Source organism: Theropithecus gelada, chromosome 15, assembly GCF_003255815.1.
Source record: "Theropithecus gelada isolate Dixy chromosome 15, Tgel_1.0, whole genome shotgun sequence".
NCBI lineage: Eukaryota > Metazoa > Chordata > Mammalia > Primates > Cercopithecidae > Theropithecus > Theropithecus gelada.
Window position 1 is genome coordinate 47613934 of NC_037683.1, and position 18994 is coordinate 47632927.

The 18994-nt window shown below is 53.0% G+C and overlaps 3 protein-coding genes across 6 annotated transcripts; 1 reads left to right on the forward strand and 2 right to left on the reverse strand.

The window, feature by feature from the left end:
• Positions 1-480: 480 nt before the first annotated feature.
• On the forward strand, positions 481-1274 carry CCL27 (C-C motif chemokine ligand 27). Its single transcript, XM_025358786.1, has 3 exons — positions 481-610; positions 759-891; positions 1078-1274. Exons 1-3 carry the CDS (start codon positions 541-543, stop codon positions 1211-1213), a joined length of 339 nt encoding a protein of 112 aa, XP_025214571.1. The 5' UTR covers positions 481-540; the 3' UTR covers positions 1214-1274.
• IL11RA (interleukin 11 receptor subunit alpha) lies at positions 1270-11500 on the reverse strand. Of its 2 annotated transcripts, none has more exons than XM_025358776.1 (13): positions 10927-11500; positions 7860-7959; positions 7512-7572; positions 6266-6435; positions 6025-6139; positions 5839-5871; positions 5587-5753; positions 4473-4636; positions 3243-3384; positions 2750-2869; positions 2543-2639; positions 2207-2289; positions 1270-1668 (listed from the first exon to the last, which is right to left on the reverse strand). In XM_025358776.1, the coding sequence occupies exons 1-13, from the start codon at positions 11071-11073 to the stop codon at positions 1652-1654; spliced, it is 1416 nt and encodes a 471-aa protein (XP_025214561.1). In that variant the 5' UTR covers positions 11074-11500; the 3' UTR covers positions 1270-1651. The 2 variants fall into 2 exon arrangements, with proteins under 2 accessions (XP_025214561.1, XP_025214562.1); XM_025358777.1 differs by having other exon boundaries at positions 9161-10934.
• Positions 11501-12561: 1061 nt separating this feature from the next.
• On the reverse strand, positions 12562-16856 carry GALT (galactose-1-phosphate uridylyltransferase). Of its 3 annotated transcripts, XM_025358773.1 has the most exons (11): positions 16373-16856; positions 15904-16073; positions 15595-15670; positions 15457-15505; positions 15200-15329; positions 14990-15046; positions 14705-14827; positions 14265-14397; positions 14078-14161; positions 13602-13756; positions 12566-12784 (listed from the first exon to the last, which is right to left on the reverse strand). In XM_025358773.1, exons 1-11 carry the CDS (start codon positions 16452-16454, stop codon positions 12704-12706), a joined length of 1140 nt encoding a protein of 379 aa, XP_025214558.1. In that variant the 5' UTR covers positions 16455-16856; the 3' UTR covers positions 12566-12703. The 3 variants fall into 3 exon arrangements, with proteins under 3 accessions (XP_025214559.1, XP_025214558.1, XP_025214557.1); XM_025358772.1 differs by lacking the exon at positions 12566-12784 and having other exon boundaries at positions 12889-13756; XM_025358774.1 differs by lacking the exons at positions 15457-15505; positions 15595-15670 and having other exon boundaries at positions 12562-12784.
• Positions 16857-18994: the final 2138 nt, after the last annotated feature.

Genomic DNA, 18994 nt, shown 5'->3' on the forward strand with positions numbered 1-18994 from the left:
CCGCTGCTCCCACCCCACCCAGAACTCCCCTATCAGAATCTGTGTGTGCTAGTGTGAATTTGCTTGTGATTGGATGACTGTGAAAACACAACTGGGTGGGATTGGGACTTTGAGTATAACTGGGGCTATATAATTTTGTCTATGGTTGTCTGATCATGAGTATGACTTTGTGAGGTTGATCGAGTGATTGAGGAGTGACTTCGAATGTGTGGCTATGCATATTTGAGTGTGAATGTCTATCATTAGAGGTTGCTGTGGATGCTTGACTGCCCTTACTCACTGTTCTATCAGTCCCTACATCACACACTAATCCTTCCCTCAGCTTCACTGCCCAGAGCTTAGGAACACATGGGAAATGGCTGTCCTAGATGAGGAAGGAATCTGTGGCAACAGACCAAGAATTAGGGCCCAGGAATGTGACAGGATACACAATACATCTCCAACCACCTCTGACTCACCTAGTGCCCCAGGTAAAAGGCACCCAGATAAAAGGTAGGGGAGGAGGAGAGAGAGAGAAGGAAGAGTCTAGGCTGAGCAAACATGAAGGGGCCCTCAACCTTCTGCAGTCTCCTGCTCCTGTCATTGCTCCTGAGCCCAGACCCTACAGCAGGTGAGTACTTGGGGGTATAGAAAGCTGGGGGTCTGGGTGAATGGGATGAAGTTGAAAAGAACCAGGAAATCCAACCTAACCTCCAGCTGTCTGGCAGAGAGGTTCTTGGTCAGGATCCCTCTGAACACATGGCCCTGTTGCCCTCTAGCATTCCTACTGCCACCCAGCACTGCCTGCTGTACTCAGCTCTACCGAAAACCACTCTCATACAAGCTACTGAGGAAGGTCATCCGGGTGGAACTGCAGGAGGCTGATGGGGACTGTCATCTCCAGGCTTTCGTGTGAGCTCCCACCCCTGACACCCCTGACTCTGACCTCAGTCCCAACCCCTAATGCTGATCCCAACCCCAGCCCTAACTGCTAATTCTGATGCCAACTCAGGTTTTCATCTGGTCCTTGCTCCTAACCCCTGGACCCTAATCTCATCCCCAAGCTATGGCCATAGCTTTGTACCTTTCTCTACCCAGGCTTCACCTGGCTCAACGCAGCATCTGCATCCACCCCCATAACCCCAGCCTGTCACAGTGGTTTGAGCACCAAGAGAGAAAGCTCCACGGGACTCTGCCCAACCTGAATTTTGGGATGCTAAGGAAAATGGGCTGAAGCCCCCAGTAGCCAAATAATAAAGCAGCATTGGACAATAATCTCTAAGTACAATCTCCAAGAACTTCCTTATTCTCTTTATTCACACCTGCGCAACCCCTGCAAGGGGAAAGGCCAAGAGCCAAGGACCCACACACACTCCCCAGGCACCTACATACATGCATGCAGAGAATATATGTTCCCTGCCTCACAGACACATGGTCACACATGGACACAGATGTACACATTACACACATTCCTCGAGCAGAACTCCAACTCTGGGGTGAAATCAGAGGTACAGGCACCTTTCAGCTGGCAAATTTGAAATACAGGGTCTCACAGAAATGGGCTCCAAACAGAACTTCCAGCTGAGACCCAACCATAGGGATCTACTGTCCATCCATCCACACCAGCAAGACAGAATTATAGGTGGACTCTGCCGAAGCCCTCCTGGGTCCTCTATAGGTTTGGAGCTCCTAAAAGAAGCAGGAGGCAAATCAGGACAGACAGTAGGACTGGATCTTGGCCCAGACACCCTGAGAATGAAGGAGGTGACTCAGTTCTAAGCTTAACACTCTGAAGATGAGTAGAGGAGCCCAGCTCTGAGGGAGCCTCTTCAACACGCTGAAGATAAGGGAGTGGACCTAGCTGTGGGCCCAGGCACATTAGGAATGAGGGAGGGGACCCAGCACTGATCCAAGACACCTGGAAAAAAAAGGATGAATATCCAGCTCTGAGTCTAATACCCTGGAGGAGTATTAATACTAATACCCTGGAGGGGAGTCCATCTGGGGTCCTTCCTCGGTACCCTGAGAAAAGGGGAAGTGACCCACTTCTTAGCCCAGGGACTCAAGAATGAAAGGCCTAGCCCTCAGCCTAGACATCATTAAAATGAGGAGACCCAACTTGGATTCCCAGCATTTTAAAAATGACTAGGGCAGCCAGCTTTTAATCTGGACACTCAAAATAGGGGCACACATATCCAAGTACAAATCTCCTGGATGTCCTACTCACCTGGACGCCTGTCCACTGGAATCATTGGGGCCAAGAACCCAGGCTTTGGGGATCCATCCTTCCCGCCCCGTCTCATCCTCAGCCTGGGGCATAGAAAGGTAGCTGTCTCTCCAACCATGTGGGGTATCTCAGTCTCCTCCAAAGGGTTTATTAGTAAAGGGTCAGGAGAGGAATCAGTTAAAATCAAGTGGGGCATGGGGGATGGAGGTGTGGGGAGGTAGTTCCAGAATCAGACAGGTTCAGTGGGCAGTCATGAAGGATGGAGATGAATGTGGTCTATGGACATCAGAGCATTTGTGAGGATCAGAGGCTGAGGGACCGATGGCAGTCACTTACCAGAGCCCCAGTGCCAGGGCTCCAGCCATCAGTCCCAGGAAAGAAAGGATTCCCAAAGACGCCAGCACAGCTACCTGCTCCACAGAGTCCCTGTGATCTAAGAGGGAGGGCCACATGTTACTGAGAGCAAGGCTGACCAAGCTTGGTGTCCCCTTTTCTCTGGGGTTTTCACTCCTTTACAACTCTTGCCCATCTGCCCAAGCTCACCAAGTAGCCGAGGGTGTGGTTGGAGGGAGGGGCTTGGAGGAGCAGGGCTGTCCACCTGAGGCTCCACCTCTGGCTGCATGTGTAGCTGGCCCCAAGCTGGTACCTCCTTTGGTACGGTCCCTAAAGGAAGGCAAGACACAGTAAGTGTCCATACGCTGGTGGGGATGGGGGTCACGTCCTGCGCTCAAGGCCAAGGCCTAGATTGGAAGTCAACCCTTCTAGGAGGAGGAGCCTGATAGGGCATGGCCAGTTCCTAGGGAGCATCGCAAGCTCCAAGCTTGTAGAAGTGGAGCCTGTAACTGCAGGGGTGGAGGCCAAGGGGAAGGACTTAAGCTAAGACAGGGCTGTAGGCAAACAAGAATGAAGTCTGGGACAGTAACTGCGGTGCCTGCATGGGCAGGGCATATGTCACCTGGCTGTCTTTTGGAATTGGTTCAGCTGATAGATGCTTTGGGGTGGGACCTCTGCCCTTTTCTTTGGCTTTTTCTCTCACCAGTGCTCGGAGTTCCCCAGGCCTCCGGGCTCCAGGTGCTCCAGGTGCCAGCATCCAGAAAGTCCCGGGCACTGACTCGTACGGCATGGGGCAGCCCAGCCACAGCATCTGTGATCATCTCCTCCAGTCCAGCTGGCTCCACCTAGGGGTAAACATGACTCATTGTTACCCAGCTTGTAAGTGCAGGGCCTTCCCAGCCACCGTCTGCAAAGAGCACCCCTTGCTCCCAGTCTCATCCTAAAGCCTAGTAGAGCTGTCCAGGTCTCATGTTGGGTGTCTGGTGGGGCTGAGTCTACACCTAGTGTTTGTAAGACAGCAGTAGTGATTACTTAGAGAGGCTGTGGCATCAGGCAGCCTGGGTTCAAATCTTTGGTGAACCACATATTGAATGACCCTTTGGGCCTCTCTGTGACTCAGTTTCTTCATTTGTAAAATAGAGGTGAATATACCTAAACAAAACAATGTATGCAAAAAGTGTAGCCAGGAACCCCACAGGAAGGCAGCACTAAGTAAATATTAGTTATTATCTGATGCTGCTGCTCCCCAGTCCTGATACCAGCCAACCTTTAACATCTCCTGAGATTCTAATTCACTGCTATCCTCAGCTGGGGATATGAGTGTTTGTAGGAGACGTGCCTCTAGGTAAGGCACTCCTTTTCCTAAGAGTTATTTTTAGGCTGGGCACCATGTCTCACACCTGTAATCCCAGCACTTTGGGAGGCCAAGGTGGGCAGATCATGAGGTCATGAGTTCGAGACCAGCCTGGCCAATATGGTGAAACCCCGTCTCTACTAAAAATACAAAAATTAGCCAGGCATGGTGGCAGGCACCTGTAGTCCCAGTTACTCAGGAGGCTGAGGCAGGAGAATTGCTTAAACCCAGGAAGCGGAGGTTGCAGTGAGCCGAGATCATGCCACTGCACTCCAGCCTGGGTGACAGAGCGAGACTCCTTCTCAAAAAAAAAAAAAAAAAAAAAGAGTGATTTTTTTTTTTTAAAGCCATTGCTATCTTCCCACAGATGGGCTTCACATCTTAGTTATAGCCCCACAGGACAGACACTCCATCTGTCAGTCACCACTGCAACCCAGCACCCAGTACAAAGCCTGGCCCACAGGGAAGTGTTGGGTCTTCAGTGACCTGCCAGCGCTGGGAAGCTACACAGAACACCCAGGATCATGAAATCAGAGATAGGACCCACAGCCGCGGGTTGGGACGCACTCCAGGCCTCACCGTGGACCAGGCTGGATGCTGTGCCGGACGGTACTGCAAACGGAACTTGAGCAGGAAGTGGGGCTGGCGCGGCCAGGAGGCAGGGTATGTCCAGCTGGCTCGCAGGCGTCGGGGGAAACCTGGTACCGACTCTACCCGCAGGCCCTGGGGTGGGTCAGGGCGCACTAAGGGCGTCAAGACACAAAGTCAGGGTAGGCTATGGGTCCCTGTCACTTCCCTACCACTTTCCAAAGTGTGTGTTTAAAGGAGCCTTAGCCAGACACTCCTGAGAGGGGAGGGGAAATCTTAAACCTGATCATTCATTAGACTCAGACCGGTCATCTGTATTATGAAATGGGCTGAGGCCGGGTGTGGTGGCTCATGCCTGTAATCCCAGCACTTTCGAAGGCCAAGGTGAGAGGTTCACTTGATGCCAGGAGTTTGAGACCAGTGTGGGCAACATAGCAAAACCCTGTCTCCACAAAAAATTTTAAAAATTAGCCAGACATGGTGGCACATGCCTGTAATCCCAGCTACTTGGAAGGGTTGAGGTAAGGGGATAGCTTGAGCCCAGGAGTTGGAGGCTGCAGTGAGCCAAGATCACGCCACTGAACTTCATCCAGGCTGGGCACAAAGTAAGACCCTATATCAACAAAAAAAGGAAGAAAAAGAAAAAAAGAAACCACCTGAGATCTGTGGGTGGGCTTTTGAAATGCTTGTTGAGTGAATAAAAGAGCAATTCTTATTTTCATCCAAGGAAGATGAATTGGCCCAAATTCCAGCTAGAGTTTTAGTGTCCCACTCCCATGCACAGGTCAAGGAAGGAGGGGCTAGCAAGGCAGGACATGACATATGGCTGCATTCAGTACAGGGCCCAGAGCAGGGCCTGCTCTGCGGCTAGGCAGCCAGTCAGGCAGTGTGGGTAGCAGTAGCGGCCTCTAGAGTGTGTGCTGAAATAACCATGCCTCCTGGGCTCTGATCCCTTTGCCTTCTCAGGCTCCACAGGGCCTTCTGTGTGTGAAATGGCGTCTATGTTGGGAGGAAACTGTTTGGGATCTCTGGGAGTGGAGAGATCTGAGTCCATTTGGGGTCTCTGTGATGGGGGTCTGGGGGAGGTCTAGGGGTGGGTACTCACAGATGCTCTGCAAGCTCACATCCAGCAGGCGTGTGCTGGCGCCCAGTGGGTTCACCTCAGTCACATTAATCCGGTACTGGCTCCAGAACTCAGCCCCGTGGACAACACAGCGGGCAGCACCTAAGGGATCCTGTGGGCATGGCCAGGGCCCTGTGGATGGACTCCTCCTAGAAGGGAGGACATGGTCTTGGGCTCTGAAAATGCCTACTGTGGGACCCAGCTGGAGCCCCCACATGCTCCCTCATGTCCTACCTCTGGCTATCAGCTCCTAGAACTGTCTTCTTCCTGGTGGGGAGGGGGCCGTCTGAAGTCATGAAGGAAAAGAGGGCCTTTTGCCCTCTCTGAGGCTTTCCTCAGAAACTACCTCCCTGCTTCCCACACCCATGTTGTGCCAGCATACCCAAATGTGTAGGCATCCACACCCGATCACGCACACACCTGTAGGAGGTGAGGTAGCGGGTGGGTAAACCGCTGATCTGGCTGGGACTCCAAGTGCAAGAGAAGTTCTCATAGTCAGCTGCTTGGCAGGAGACAACAGGGCGGGCTGGAGGGTCTAGAGGCAGAGGGTACACCTGGAGACTGAGCAGTCCTCAGGTCCTCCTGGTCCCAGAGGGCTTATTCAGGTCCCATACTCCCTCAGGATCCTCTTGTGTCATCACTGCCACCCTCCCCAACTCACAGCCCAGCTGCAGGGTCACTGTGCCCCCAAGTGCACCATCCAGCGTCTGGCAGATGTAGGTGCCCTCATCAGTGCTGTCTGCCTGGGTCAGGACCAGTTCATGCCCTAGCCCAGAGTCAGGTCCCTGGAGCAGCCTTGGCTCCCCGTCCCGAAACCAGGACACTGGGTCCCTGGAAGTAAGATGAGGTGACAATGGACAAAGACAAGATGTCAAGCATAAGTCAGACCATGCCACAGCTCTCCATTGGCTTCTAACTGCATTTGCAATAGAACCCAAATTCCTTTTACTGGCTTTCAAAGCCCCTTGTGAGCCAGCCCTTGCCTTCCTTTCCTTCTTCAGCTCCTCTCTGTCTCCCCCTCACCCACTGAAAACTCCAGCTACATTGGTCTTCTTTCTATTCCTTGCGAGTATTGAGCTCATTCCCACCTCAGGGCATTTTGCACTAGCTGTTCCCTCTGTCAGGAGCACTTATACCTTAATGTGTGCATGGCTGCCTCCTTCCTGACCTTCAGAAATCAGCTTCAACATCACCTCCTCAGAGAGACGTTTCCTAACCACCAATTAAAAAGTAACCACAGGCCAGGCGCAGTGGCTCACGCCTGTAATCCAGCACTTTGCAAGGCTGAGGCGGGTGGATTACTTTAAATCAGGATTTCGAAGCCTGACCAACATGGTGAAATCCCGTGTCTACTAAAAATACAAAAAAATTAGCAGGACCTGGTGGTGCGTGCCTGCAATCCCAGCTACTTGGGAGGCTGAGGCAGGAGAATCACTTGAATCCAGGAGGCAGAGGTTGCAGTGAGCCCAGATTGCACCACTGCACTCCAGCCTGGGCAACAGAGTGAGACTGTCTCAAAAAAATAAATAAATAAATAAGGTAACCACTCAGTTGTCCTCTTCAACATCCCTCTCTTTGGCTTTTCTGCCCTGCAGGTATTACTATCTGGCAAGATTCTCCTTTGCTTATTGTCTTCCCCACTAAGATGTAAGCTCCGTGAAGGCAGGCACCTTGCCTGGCATTAGCACTGCTGTATCCCAGAGCCTAGAATAGACCTGGCAGTTGGCAGGTGCTCAAAACATACCAGCTGAATTTTCTGTTGAATAAGGATGGTTAGAGGGTTAGGACAGATAAGAGAGGTGAGGATTACGGACAGAGCAGGCAAGGATGGGAGGAGTGGGACATGAGGACTAGGCAAAGTCAAGAAAGGGTCATGAGTGTCAGACCAACAGGCAGGGGGCACTTACCCAGCAGTCACTCCAGGACAACACAGCTTCACGGACCTGCCGGGCTGCCCATACTGGACCCCTGTGGAGGGCACTTCTGAGGTGAGGCTCTTCCTTTACCCCCCTCCCCACTTTGTGAGAATGGCAGATAAGAAGCAGACTGTTAAAACCTGGGTGGTGGGGGGCTCACTGGATCAAAGCATCATGTTATAATCTGGAGACAGAGGTCAGAGAACAGGGTAGAGAGGGGACCTAGGTTGGATGACAGGGGCAGCGGTGGTGTCACAAGTTAGGCATGGGAAGGGGCCACAGTGAGGGTGGCAAGTCACAAGTCAGAGTTGGGGGGTTGTAGAGCAGGGTTCTTCTCACCTGGGGGGCCCCAGGCCTGGGGGCAGGAGGAGGAGGCAGACACCAGGGCTGTAGCCACGGCCACCAGGACCCTGCTCAGCCCTGAGCAGCCGCTGCTCATCTGTGGGGAGAGGTAGAGTCAGAAATCCCCGACCCCTGAGAAGGGAGGCTAAAGCCTGGCTCTTCCTCTCCAAAACTGAGCCTTCCTAGAGAAAAACTGATGGATCAAGTGGGGTAAGGCTGCTAGAAATCACTGGGGGAACTGATCTGAGGTCCCCTTTCCCACCGTATACCCAGTGCTTTGCATGTGCGCGCACACACACACACACACGGACACACACACCCCCTCACACCCTCCATCTCAGTCCTGGGCTTAGGGCCCAGAACAAAAGCCGGAGGCAACAGACTGTGCCAGCAACTCCCCCTCCACCGCCCTTGGCGCCCACCCCTGGCACCAAGCACTGGCACCAGCTCAGCCACTCCCATTAACCCCTCCAGTCCAGCTGTTGGGAATTCTGGTATTTACCCCCACCTGGTCCAGGGCTTATCACCACCGCTGATTAACCTGGGCAGACCTTATCACCCTGGGGGAAGGCTGTCATCATGGATCTGAGCCCATCTGGCACTCCCACCCTGAGGCCTACCCCTGCTCTGGCTGCCAGGCTTCTCGCCTGAACCTGGCTCCTTGCTCTGGCTACTTGGGCCACTCAGCTGGGCCTGGCTCTGACACTTCGTTGGTCTCCAGTCTGTGAAGCTGGATGGGGCTAGGGTGCAGGCTGGGGCTGTGTAGTTAAGCAGATCCAGATGCCCTGGCTGCTGCCAGAGGCTGGGGGTGGGTGAGGAGCCAGCAGATGGAGATGGAGACAGGGTGGCGGGGAGGGGAGGGGAGGGAAGGGGATGGGAGGCTGAGAGGAACTGGGAGCCTGCAGGAACAGCCATGGGGGCCACAGCACCAAGAGATACTCAGAGACCAGGACTAGGAGGTGATGGGGCAGTGTGGGAAGTGTTGGAAAGACTGGATTGGGGTCGGCGGAAACTCAAAAAGCTAACAGTGTGCCTATATTGCAGGTGGGGGATGCTAGGAGAGAGAGATTCTGGACGAGGGGGAGCAGAAGGAGGAAGGCAGTGGTGAAGTGGATGGAGAACGAAGGGGCAGGCAGGGAAAAGGTTCTGGGTACAAGACCAGAAGAGGAAGAGCACGGACCCTTCAGGAGTAGTAGAGCAGAGCAGGGCCTCCATGTGTCTGTGTGTCTGTCTGAGTGTGTCCAGTTGGCTCACCCCTGGCCACCCAGCCACACTTACCCTGCTTAGCCCCACCCTACCTCGGTGATCCCAGCGGCAGAGTGTCCATGGCCTCCAGGACTTCCTCTCACCAGCTACAGCCCCCGTCTCCTACTCCACTCAGTTCTGGGACCCCAAAGCCATCCCCTCCTTCCCCTTCCCTGCCCCGCCCCCTCTAAGCCCTGGAGCTCCACCGCCCCTAGCCAGGCCCCCTCCCCGCTTCTGCCTCCTCCCTCCTTCCCTCCCACCCAAGGCCCTGTGAAGGGAAGAGGCCTCCCCCAAGTCTGGAAAGGAAGCCACAGACACAGCCAAGGCCAGCAAGAGGGAAAGGAGGGTGGCTAATACTTATGTCCCTGTCAGTGAGAGATGCCCTGTGTTTTCACACAGCCAGACATAGTCACATTCACACATGGACTCATGACGCACAGTTAACAAAAGGGCATGCCTTTGAACACACGTGGACACAATCAAATGAAAAATCAGATACAAACTCCTCCTCTTTTCACTCCTCACCAAATGTTTCCTTAGGGCACAGCTGGCTGTGCTTCCAGGGGAAAGGAGGCCCCAAGTTGGGGGATATAAGGAGAGGCCAAAGAGTGCAGTTCCCCCTCCCCTGGAAGTTCCAGCCATTTCTCACCTCCCCCTCCACTCTTTGGGCCCCAGCACCAGGAAATGCCTTTGGTCCCTTGGTGCCAGATACACAAGACCCACAGTTACCCTCAGACTTACACACTCTCACATGCGGTCACTCACAGTCACACAGGCACAGCCACACAGCCTCAGACTCAGATACACTTACACATATTCATAAACTCACGCAGTCACACACATACACAGCCCCTACCAGGGCTCACAGCACCACCTAAAAGCAACTCCTCATCATGGTCTAAGCCCCCTCTCTCAGGGAGCTCTTAGCAGTGGCAGACCTGCATCTCATCACTGTTACAGGCCCCCAACTAGCCAAAGAGATCAAGATCAGCAGGGAAGGCAGGCATAGGGGCACAGAGAGAAACAAAGAGACAGGAGAGGCAAAACTGGAAATGCACCCACACAGAGACCAGGGGAACAAAGCTATGAAGAAACACGCAGAGATATCTCTAGTAAGACAGCAACAGGGAGAGAAAAAGGCATGTAAGGGAAACTGAGTCAAGCAGGGAAACAGAAAGTAAGGAGCAGTAGACCCGATGCTGGGGATTCTTGAGCAGAGGAAGGAGGGGAAGCCACGTGTGTTGTGGGTGTGTCCGTCCATGCTGGACACTTAAGAGAAAGGTCAGTCCCATGGGCTCTTGAAGTAGGTCCCCCAATACATGAATACAGCTGTACTCCCACACGGTTTAAGTTAGGACCCAGCACACACACATAGTCACAAACCTCACTTTTGCTCTGCTACTGCTGAAGTCACACATTGGCACACACAAAGCCAGCCACCCACTCTCATGCTGGCAGACATGGTCTCAAACCCCACAGAGACCTTCCCAAAACACATTCCCTAATGTGATCACAGTCCTTCTCACACAAACACACAACCCAGTCCCACCAAAAATGTGCATTGACAGATACACACATAATCCCACACTTGCACAGCCACATGCAGCCCCAGCTCCATGCACACTGACACACGCAGTCACATTAGCTGACAGCTGCACCAAGTGACACTCAGAATCGCACACAATGATACTGTCACACAGACACAGACTCACAGGCACACACACACTGACAGTCGTCAGTCACTCTCGGCCTTTCAGATCATACATCACCCTGCCCCGCCCACTCGTGACAGGACTTTGGCGTCTACACCAGGCCTCACCTTCCGCGGCCGCTGCCGCCAGCGCCCTCTGCCCTCGCCCTCTGCCCCGGCCTCTACTCCCTCCCGCCCTGGGCCCCCGCAGTGGGGGCGGCTCCGCCCAGACGCCAATGGAAGGAGAGGAGTGAAATAGGGGGGCTCCTGGCCCATTGGAGACTCCAACTGCCAATCACCTCCACCCCCACCTCCGCCGGACACTTCCTGTCCCGTCCCGGACTGAAGAGGCTGCCGGGGACAGAGTCTGGAGCTGGATTTCTGGGTCTCCGCCTGAAGGCCTACCCACCCTGGAACAGCAGGACTGGAAACAAGAGCCACTGGCCAGGTGATTGGAGAAGCTGAAGGTGCCCCTGACTCCAGATAAGGAAGAAGGAGGGCTGTGTAGGGCAGTGGTTCTCAAAGTTTGCTGGATATTGTGGTTTGAAAACTGCAAAACCCCACCCCATACCAGTTAAATCATAATCTCTGGAGGTTGGACCTAGACATCAGTATTGTTTAAAACTTCCCAGATGATTCCAAAATGCAGCCAAATCAGAGATGTAAGGTGTGTCAGGTATATGTATACCTCAAGAAACCAGCCACCCACCCAGGGCTCTCATCTACTCCCCAGTCACGGGAAGCTCGAGAGAAATGTGTGCATACTGTGTCTATCAGATCTTCCAGACCGGAGCAACACGCCCAAGTTCCAGGTACTTCCCCTTCAGGATCTCAGGGAAGAAAGATCCTGGTCTGGAAGGCAGGCAGCCAAGGTTCTTCTGGGCAGGATTCAGTCACTGTCCAGCCTTAGTGTGATTTCCCCACCCACAGGCTTGGTTCCCCTGGGAAAAGAATGAAGGCAAAAACCATTCTGGCCATCCCTGCATCATTCACAGTCCCTGCCTTCACCTTAAAATTTGGAGGACCCCAGGTGGCATCAGGTCTGCTGTGTTGCATAGACTGTTGTTCCCACAGCATTGCCAGGGAAACAGGTCCAGAGGGGACAGAATAGACCCCAGGTCACTCTGAGAGCCATACCTTCCTTCCAGGCCCTGGGGTTCCTAACTCTAGCAGTCCCTTCCCTGTCAGAGCTGTTTCTGTTTGTGCAATGATTGGGGCACAAGGGCAGCAGAAGTATATGGTGCCCGCACATGTGAGAGTCTGGAGGAGCCAAGGACACAAAGCCACGTACACGCTCCCTACATGCTCTCTACCCGCCCCTTTAGCCCCTGTGGGCTGGAGCAGAGCCAAGCTGCAGCCACTCACAAAGCCAGGGTTCTGGCCAGCAGCCCAGGATCTGGCCACTGACCACTGGGATCAGGATCTAGCTCATCCGCTCCCCGTCAAACCCTCAGGCCCAGGCTTGGAGCTGACACCCTAGGTGTGGTGGCAAAGGGGGCTCTGGCCTTCCCAAAGCCTCAGCCACAACCAAGACACAAGATTTTAAAACAGTTTCCTAAACTGGGATACTGTCATTACACCAAGAGTAAGAGAATCTATAGGCTAGATGTAATACTGAATATTAATTTTGTTCAGAAATTTGGGTGGAATTTTTGCATCAAGATTTTACACATTTGTAAACAAAGAAAAGTTGTAGCCGGAGCTATGCCTTTAGCTTTTAACCCTGTATCTCTGAAGGTTCACACTCCTCTGATACTAGAGTATGTGATTAAAGTTTGAGATGCACAGTTTTATTAATGCTATATCTGCCCAAATTCCAGGCCAGGATTCAAGGCCCTTTCTGCTTAATTCAGCAAGACTGTTGAAAAAAAAAAAAAAAGGACTCAAGGCCCTGTGGTCGGCATGGTCAGGCGATGGTTGCTGTCTCCCTGTCCTTCTGCCCCAGGCTGTAATGAACATCAGGAAGTGCCCTTAGTCTCTCCGCAGCCTGGAAAAGGGACAGGGAGCAATTAAGGAGGATAAGGGCTGGGCTGCCAAGAATGGTGGTATGGACTTCTTTTCTTCTTTTTCTTTTTCTTTTTTTTTGAGACAAGGTCTCGCTCTGTTACCCAGGCTGGAATGCCATCATGCCATGATCATAGCTCACTGCAGCCTCAAACTCCTGGGCCCAAGTGATCCTATCTCAGCCTCCCAAGTATCTGGGACCACAGGTATATGCCACCACACCTGGCTAACTTTTTAAATTTTTTTTTGTAGAGACAAGGTCTTCCTATGTTTCCCAGGCTAGTCTTGAACTTCTGGGCTCAAGCAATCCTCCCATCTTGACCTCCCAAAGTGCTGGGATTAAGGCGTGAGCCACCACACCTGGCCAATGGTATGGAGTTCTGGGTGCTCAGAAGATACTTTGCTGGATATTGTGGTTTGAAATATGAATATGAAATATGAATGCCACAGGCCCACTGGGGGTGGGCCTGTGGAATTGTGAGGCTGGTGATAAGGACTGCTGGAGCCTCCAGGGGATGAAAGAGTTGAGCAGCTCCTGAGTCCCAAGGAATGCCCAGGTTGTTATGGGAACTATCAGGGTCATGACTGTTGGGATCCCTGGAGGAAGCAGGAGAGAAAGGAGATCTGAGGACCATACTCTCCTTCCAGGCCCTAGGGCTCCTAACTTTGGCAGTGCCTTCCCTGCCAGAGCTGTTTTCTGCCTTGTGCAATGATTGGAGCACAAGGGCAACAGAAGTATCAGGTGCCTGCACATACTGCATGTGAGAGTCTGGAGAAGCCAGACTGCTCTGAGTCCTGACCTGCTCAGGGGTGAGGTCCCTCTGAGCCTGAGCAAGCATTTCGTAGCCAACCATGAATTTCCGGACAGTGGCAGAGCGCAGGAGCGGAGGGTAGTAATGAGCGTGCAGCTGCCAGTGGTCCCAGTTGGCCCCGGCCTCAGATCCTGTGGGAGCCCCTGACAGAAAGAAGAGAGATAATGGGGAGAGCCCTTTTTCAGTTATCCAGCTTAGCCCCTACCCCCAAACCCAGCCAGGTGTCTGAAAACTACATCTCCCAGGATCCCTGCCTGAGAAGAGCTGGCAGGAGATTAGAAAGCATATTGGAGACATATTTTCACCAAGTTTGCTGCTCCACCCTCAGTCCCAGCATCTCTGCTCTTGCCACACCCCCCAGCAACTGTTTCAAGGCTTGCTCCTTTGGGGTTGCAATTCACTGGGTTGGGCCCCAGGCCCAGAAATAGTGTTGGGGCTAGATATAGGTACTTGAAAAGCCTCACCATGCCAGCCCATGGAGTAGGGAAAGGACGTCTCAAAGAGGTTGTCGTACTTGGTCAAGAGCTTCTTCATGATGGAGGCTAGATCTGGAATCAGAGCCTGACTCTCAGCCTGGGGTCCAGATGCTGACCCTACTGGGAGCAACCCCCATCCAGTGCCTAGCCCCAGGATCCTACTTGGGAGACTGACCATCACGCTCAGCAGGGGTCAGCTCAGGTAGCCGCTGCACATGCCGACGGGGCAGCAGCAGTGTCTGGTAGGGCCATGTTGCCCAGAAGGGGACCAGTACTAACCAGTGCTCACTGGTTAGGACCAGACGTTCCTAGGCAGGCAGAATGGATAGGAAGTCATCAAGATGACATAAGAGCTGGGGTGGGGTCAGCAAATAGGCAGGGGAAGCAGAAGAAAAGTATGTGCCCAGAATCTGATGCCTTCTCACCACCTCCACCACTAACCACCCGAGTCTAAATCACCATCATCTTTCATTTAGATTACTGGATTATTGCTAAGGCCTCCTAGCAAGTCTCTCTCTCTACTAGTTCCCCTCTAGCTTTCTCCTTTACACACCCCTCTCGTGGGGTAAGAAAGTTAGGGACTCCTTGGGAACACAGGGCTTGGCTCTCTCCCACCTTCCTGAGTAGCTCCTGGCGGCTATACTCCATTAGCAGGGGCTCTCCGTGCTGACTCTTATAGGTCTGCTGAGATCGCTCCTCACGCTGGGCAATATCTGGCAGGAAACTGCTGGCCCACACCTGTCAAGGGGCAAAAGCAGAGAAGAACAGACAGGTCCTTTACTTCCAAGCCTCCACATCATTGGCATATTTCCTTTGTCCCATCCATTAATCCAGTTCCTGTGTCCACAGTGCTGGCTCAGACTCAGCCAAGAAACCCACTGGAGCCCCTGACACCCTTACCTGGCAGTGGGGATGGGGGTTGGAACAGCCCATCATGGCACCTTTGTTTTCAAAGATCTGTCAGATAGGGATAGGGAGCTTTGTTACCCAAAAGACACCAAGTCAGCTCCCTCCTGACCACATCCTGTGGAAACAGAAATGTTACTCCCCAGAACCAAAGCTTCATCACCCCCTCCCTGCCCATCCAGGGGAAGGGGCGACCTCACAAACCTGCACCCAAGGGTACTGGGCACCCAGCTCCTCTGTGACTGAGGCCCATGCGTCAACAACAGCCCGGATCTCAGGGACCGACATGAGTGGCAGCGTTACATCCGACCAGGGGTGGAAGCACATGACCTTACTGGGTGGTGGGGAGGGGGGTAAAGATAACTGAGAGGTAGGGCTTGGCTCTGCTATGGGCAGGGCCCAGCCCCAATGCTGAGTCTCCAACCCTGGTTTGAAAGTTGTAAGGGGAAATCCATAGTTACCAGACTCCTCGAGCAGCCTTTGCTTGGAAAAGGGGATGATCACTGGGTCCTGAGGTAAAGGATTATGACTCTCTGCAGCAGAAGTCCCTCAAGAGGTCTAGCCACCCTCCTCCCCAACAGCAGCTGGAGCCAGGTTACCTGGACTGGGGGCATCAGGCTGCAGAGCTGGGAAGTCGTTGTCAAACAGGAAGGTGCTATCGTAGTGGGGATTCACCTACTGACAAGGATGGGCTAGAAGCACTCACTGCCCCATACCACCAGTTACCTGGTGGGCTTCAAAGACTGGACAGGCTACAAGTGAGTAGGCAAGGCCCACTCTAGGGGACCAAAAAGCTTGGTGGGATATGACCCAGAAGGAGGTTCACTACCCCTGTGGGTGGAGGACAGCTCTAAGAGGGAATTACCCCCTGTGGCTCAGCCTGCAGATGCAGGGCTCTACAGGCTTACCTCTCCATTGGCTCGGGTGGCCCCGGGACACAGAGGGTTGAGGGGGTCATGGCGGGGCACTGTCTTCAGAAGCTGGGGCTCCACTTGACCCTGCCAGGGCCGCTTCATGCGGTGAGCTGACACCAGCACCCACTCATCCTGCAGCGGGTTGTAGCGTATATGCTGATGGTCTAGGGGCAGACAGTTAAGATCAGTCCTCAGAGCTCTCTAGCTCCCTTTCTCCTGGGTCTCACCCACCAGCAGGCCCAAGCTCGGAAGCGTCCTCTCCGCCCCGTCCCGCTCAGGAGCTAGAGGCCCAGGATTGGACCTTCCCAACTCCAATTGGCCTGCAGCTCGTACAGAGGCGACTGTATGCCTTGTCGGTCTGGCTCGGGATGAGCGTTCCAACCTTAGGTGGGGGCGAGAGCTTCCTAAAGAAGGGGAGGGCTAAGCTCCGCGCCCCAGGGAGTCCCTGCCGCGGTGCAGTTACCGCTTGCCCGGAAGGTTGCTGCTGCGGCGTCCGCCTCTGACGCCTGCTGGCGCTGCTCAGGATCGGTTCCGCTGCGCGACATGAGGCCACCGGGGATCCGCTGGAAAATCTACAGGGCAGTGCCTCACCCTTCACTTTCTCCGTCTACACCGCCCCTCCCCGCGCCGCCACCGATGATTGGCCAGCCGCCAGCACGTGACTGACGGCTGCCCTGCCACCTGGGGGCGGGGTTCAGAACAGCTGTGAACCCTGGGGGCCGACATTGATGATCCCACTCCACCCAGAGCTGGAGCCACTGCACTGGAAGAACCTCTGTGAAAGCTGCCTACTGCAGAATCCTTGGGCTCCAGGATGCCTACAAGACTTGCTTGCTGCAATCATTCATTTGATCTTTCATTCAGCAAATATTTACCGAGCATCTACCATGTGCTAGACACCTAGGCTGTGTGAAGCATTGGGCTGCGCAAGTCAGGCATGGCCTCTGCCCTGGATCAACAGTGCCTCAGTCACCTGCTCAGTGGCTGTAGTGGAGGAGAGGCAAATTTGGTGGGGCTGTGTGGAGTACTATATCCATATCCTATCCCTAAAAGCAAAAACAGATTTCGGAAAAAGGGCTGAGTAACCATATTGCCTTCTTTCTCTCACTCTTGCTCTGCTTCTTCCTCTCTCTCTCTCCTACACACACCAAGACAGCACAAGAAGTGGGAGGGGTAAAAGAGCTATAAAAAATCTACAAATGGCCGAGCTCGGTGGCTCACGCCTGTAATCCTAACACTTTGGGAGACCAAGGCGGGCGGATCACGAGGTCAAGAGATTGAGACCATCCTGGCCAACATGGTGAAATCCCGTCTCTAGTAAAAAAAAGAAAAAAAAAAAAGCTGGGCGTGGTGGCGCACACCTGTAGTCCCAGCTACTCAGGAGGCTGAGGCAGAAGAATCACTTGAACCCGGGAGGCAGAGGTTGCAGTGAGCCGAGATCGCGCCACTGAACTCCAGCCTGGCAACAGAGGGAGACCTCGTCTAAAAAAAAAAAAAAAAATCTGAAAATGTGGGGAGTACAGGACTATCAGAAGCTCCAGCCATCATCTAGGTGGGGCCTAGTGTTTCCTTTACACATCCCCTTCCCTTTTCTAAATTTTCCTTGGATCGGACCAATTGGCTAACACTAGGATAAAATTCAAATGAATTCCTCCCCTGGTACTTTTTTTTTTTTTTCTTTGAGACAGAGTCTCACTTTGCCACCCAGGCTGGAGTGCAGTGGTGTGATCTTGGCTCACTGCAGCCTCCACCTCCTGGGTTCAAGCAATTCTTCTGCCTCAGTCTCCCGAGTAGCTGGGATTACAGGTTCATGCCACCACACCCGGCTAATTTTTGTATTTTTAGTAGAGATGGGGTTTCACATGTTGGCCAGGCTGGTCTTGAACTCCTGACTTCAAGTGATCCTCCCGCCTCAGCCTCCCAAATGGCTGGTCCCCTGGTACTTTTAAAGAGCCATCTAAATATTGTCTAAACCTCTTCCCCATTTCACAGTGGGGACCAGAGGACTCAAGGTCACCCAGAGAATTAGTGGCCAAGCTGAGATTTGAATGCGAGTTTCCAAGACTCTTCCCAGTGCTGTGAGATGCCTCTGAGACTTCAGTGGAATGTAGGACAGAAACCCAGTGACTTAGAAGTTGAGCCATAGCAGGGACGTCCCTTCCCCCAGTCCAGGCCAAAGCAAGCTAGGTGTTTTGCAATTGAGCTGCAAAAACTAGGTCATGGGTCATTTACTTGATCTCTGCCCTAAGGTCCTCAGACTGTAGGAGACAGGGAGCTGGGGACTGAGAAACGGGGATTTTACCTGTCCCACTGGCTGTTCATATTACCCAAAGAGGTGAGACAGTAACAGGAGATCTGCTTTTCTGTTCTCTCAGTTATATTTGAGTGACTAGAGTTTGTAGATAGCTCCACTTTCCCAAGAACACTAGTGCTTCAGTGCCACACCCTGAATCATGCTAACTAAATCCTGACCCCCATCAGGAACATCTTTCAGGAGCATCTCCATAACTCTCCTCTGACTCCCCAAGGTCATTTTTTGGAGGAAGAGGAGAATGACTAAGATGGGGCCTACCCAGCTCCCTCCCTCCCAGATCCCAGAGGTGTTGTTACAGTAAAGGGATCCCAATCCAGACCCCAAGAGAGGATTCTTGGATCTCATGCAAGAAAGAATTCAAGGTGGGTCCATAGTGTGAAGTCAAAGCAAGTTTATTAGGAAAGTGAAGGAATAAAAAAATGGCTACTCCATAGACAGAGCACCTCTGAGGGCTGCTGGTTGACCATTTCTATAATTTTTATGTGTTTTTTTTTTTCTTTTTTTCTTTCTTTTTTTTTTTTTTTTGGAGACGGAGTTTCACTCTGTTGCCCAGGCTGGAATGCAGTGGCTTAATCTTGGCTCACCGCAACCTCTGCCTCCCAGGTTCAAGTGATCCTCCTGCCTCAGCCTCCTGAGTAGCTGGGATTACAGGCACCCACCATCATACTCAGCTAATTTTTGTATTTTTTAGAGACAGGATTTCCCCATGTTGGCCAGGCTGGTCTTGAACACCTGACCTCAGGTAATCTGCCCATCTTGGCCTTCCCAGAG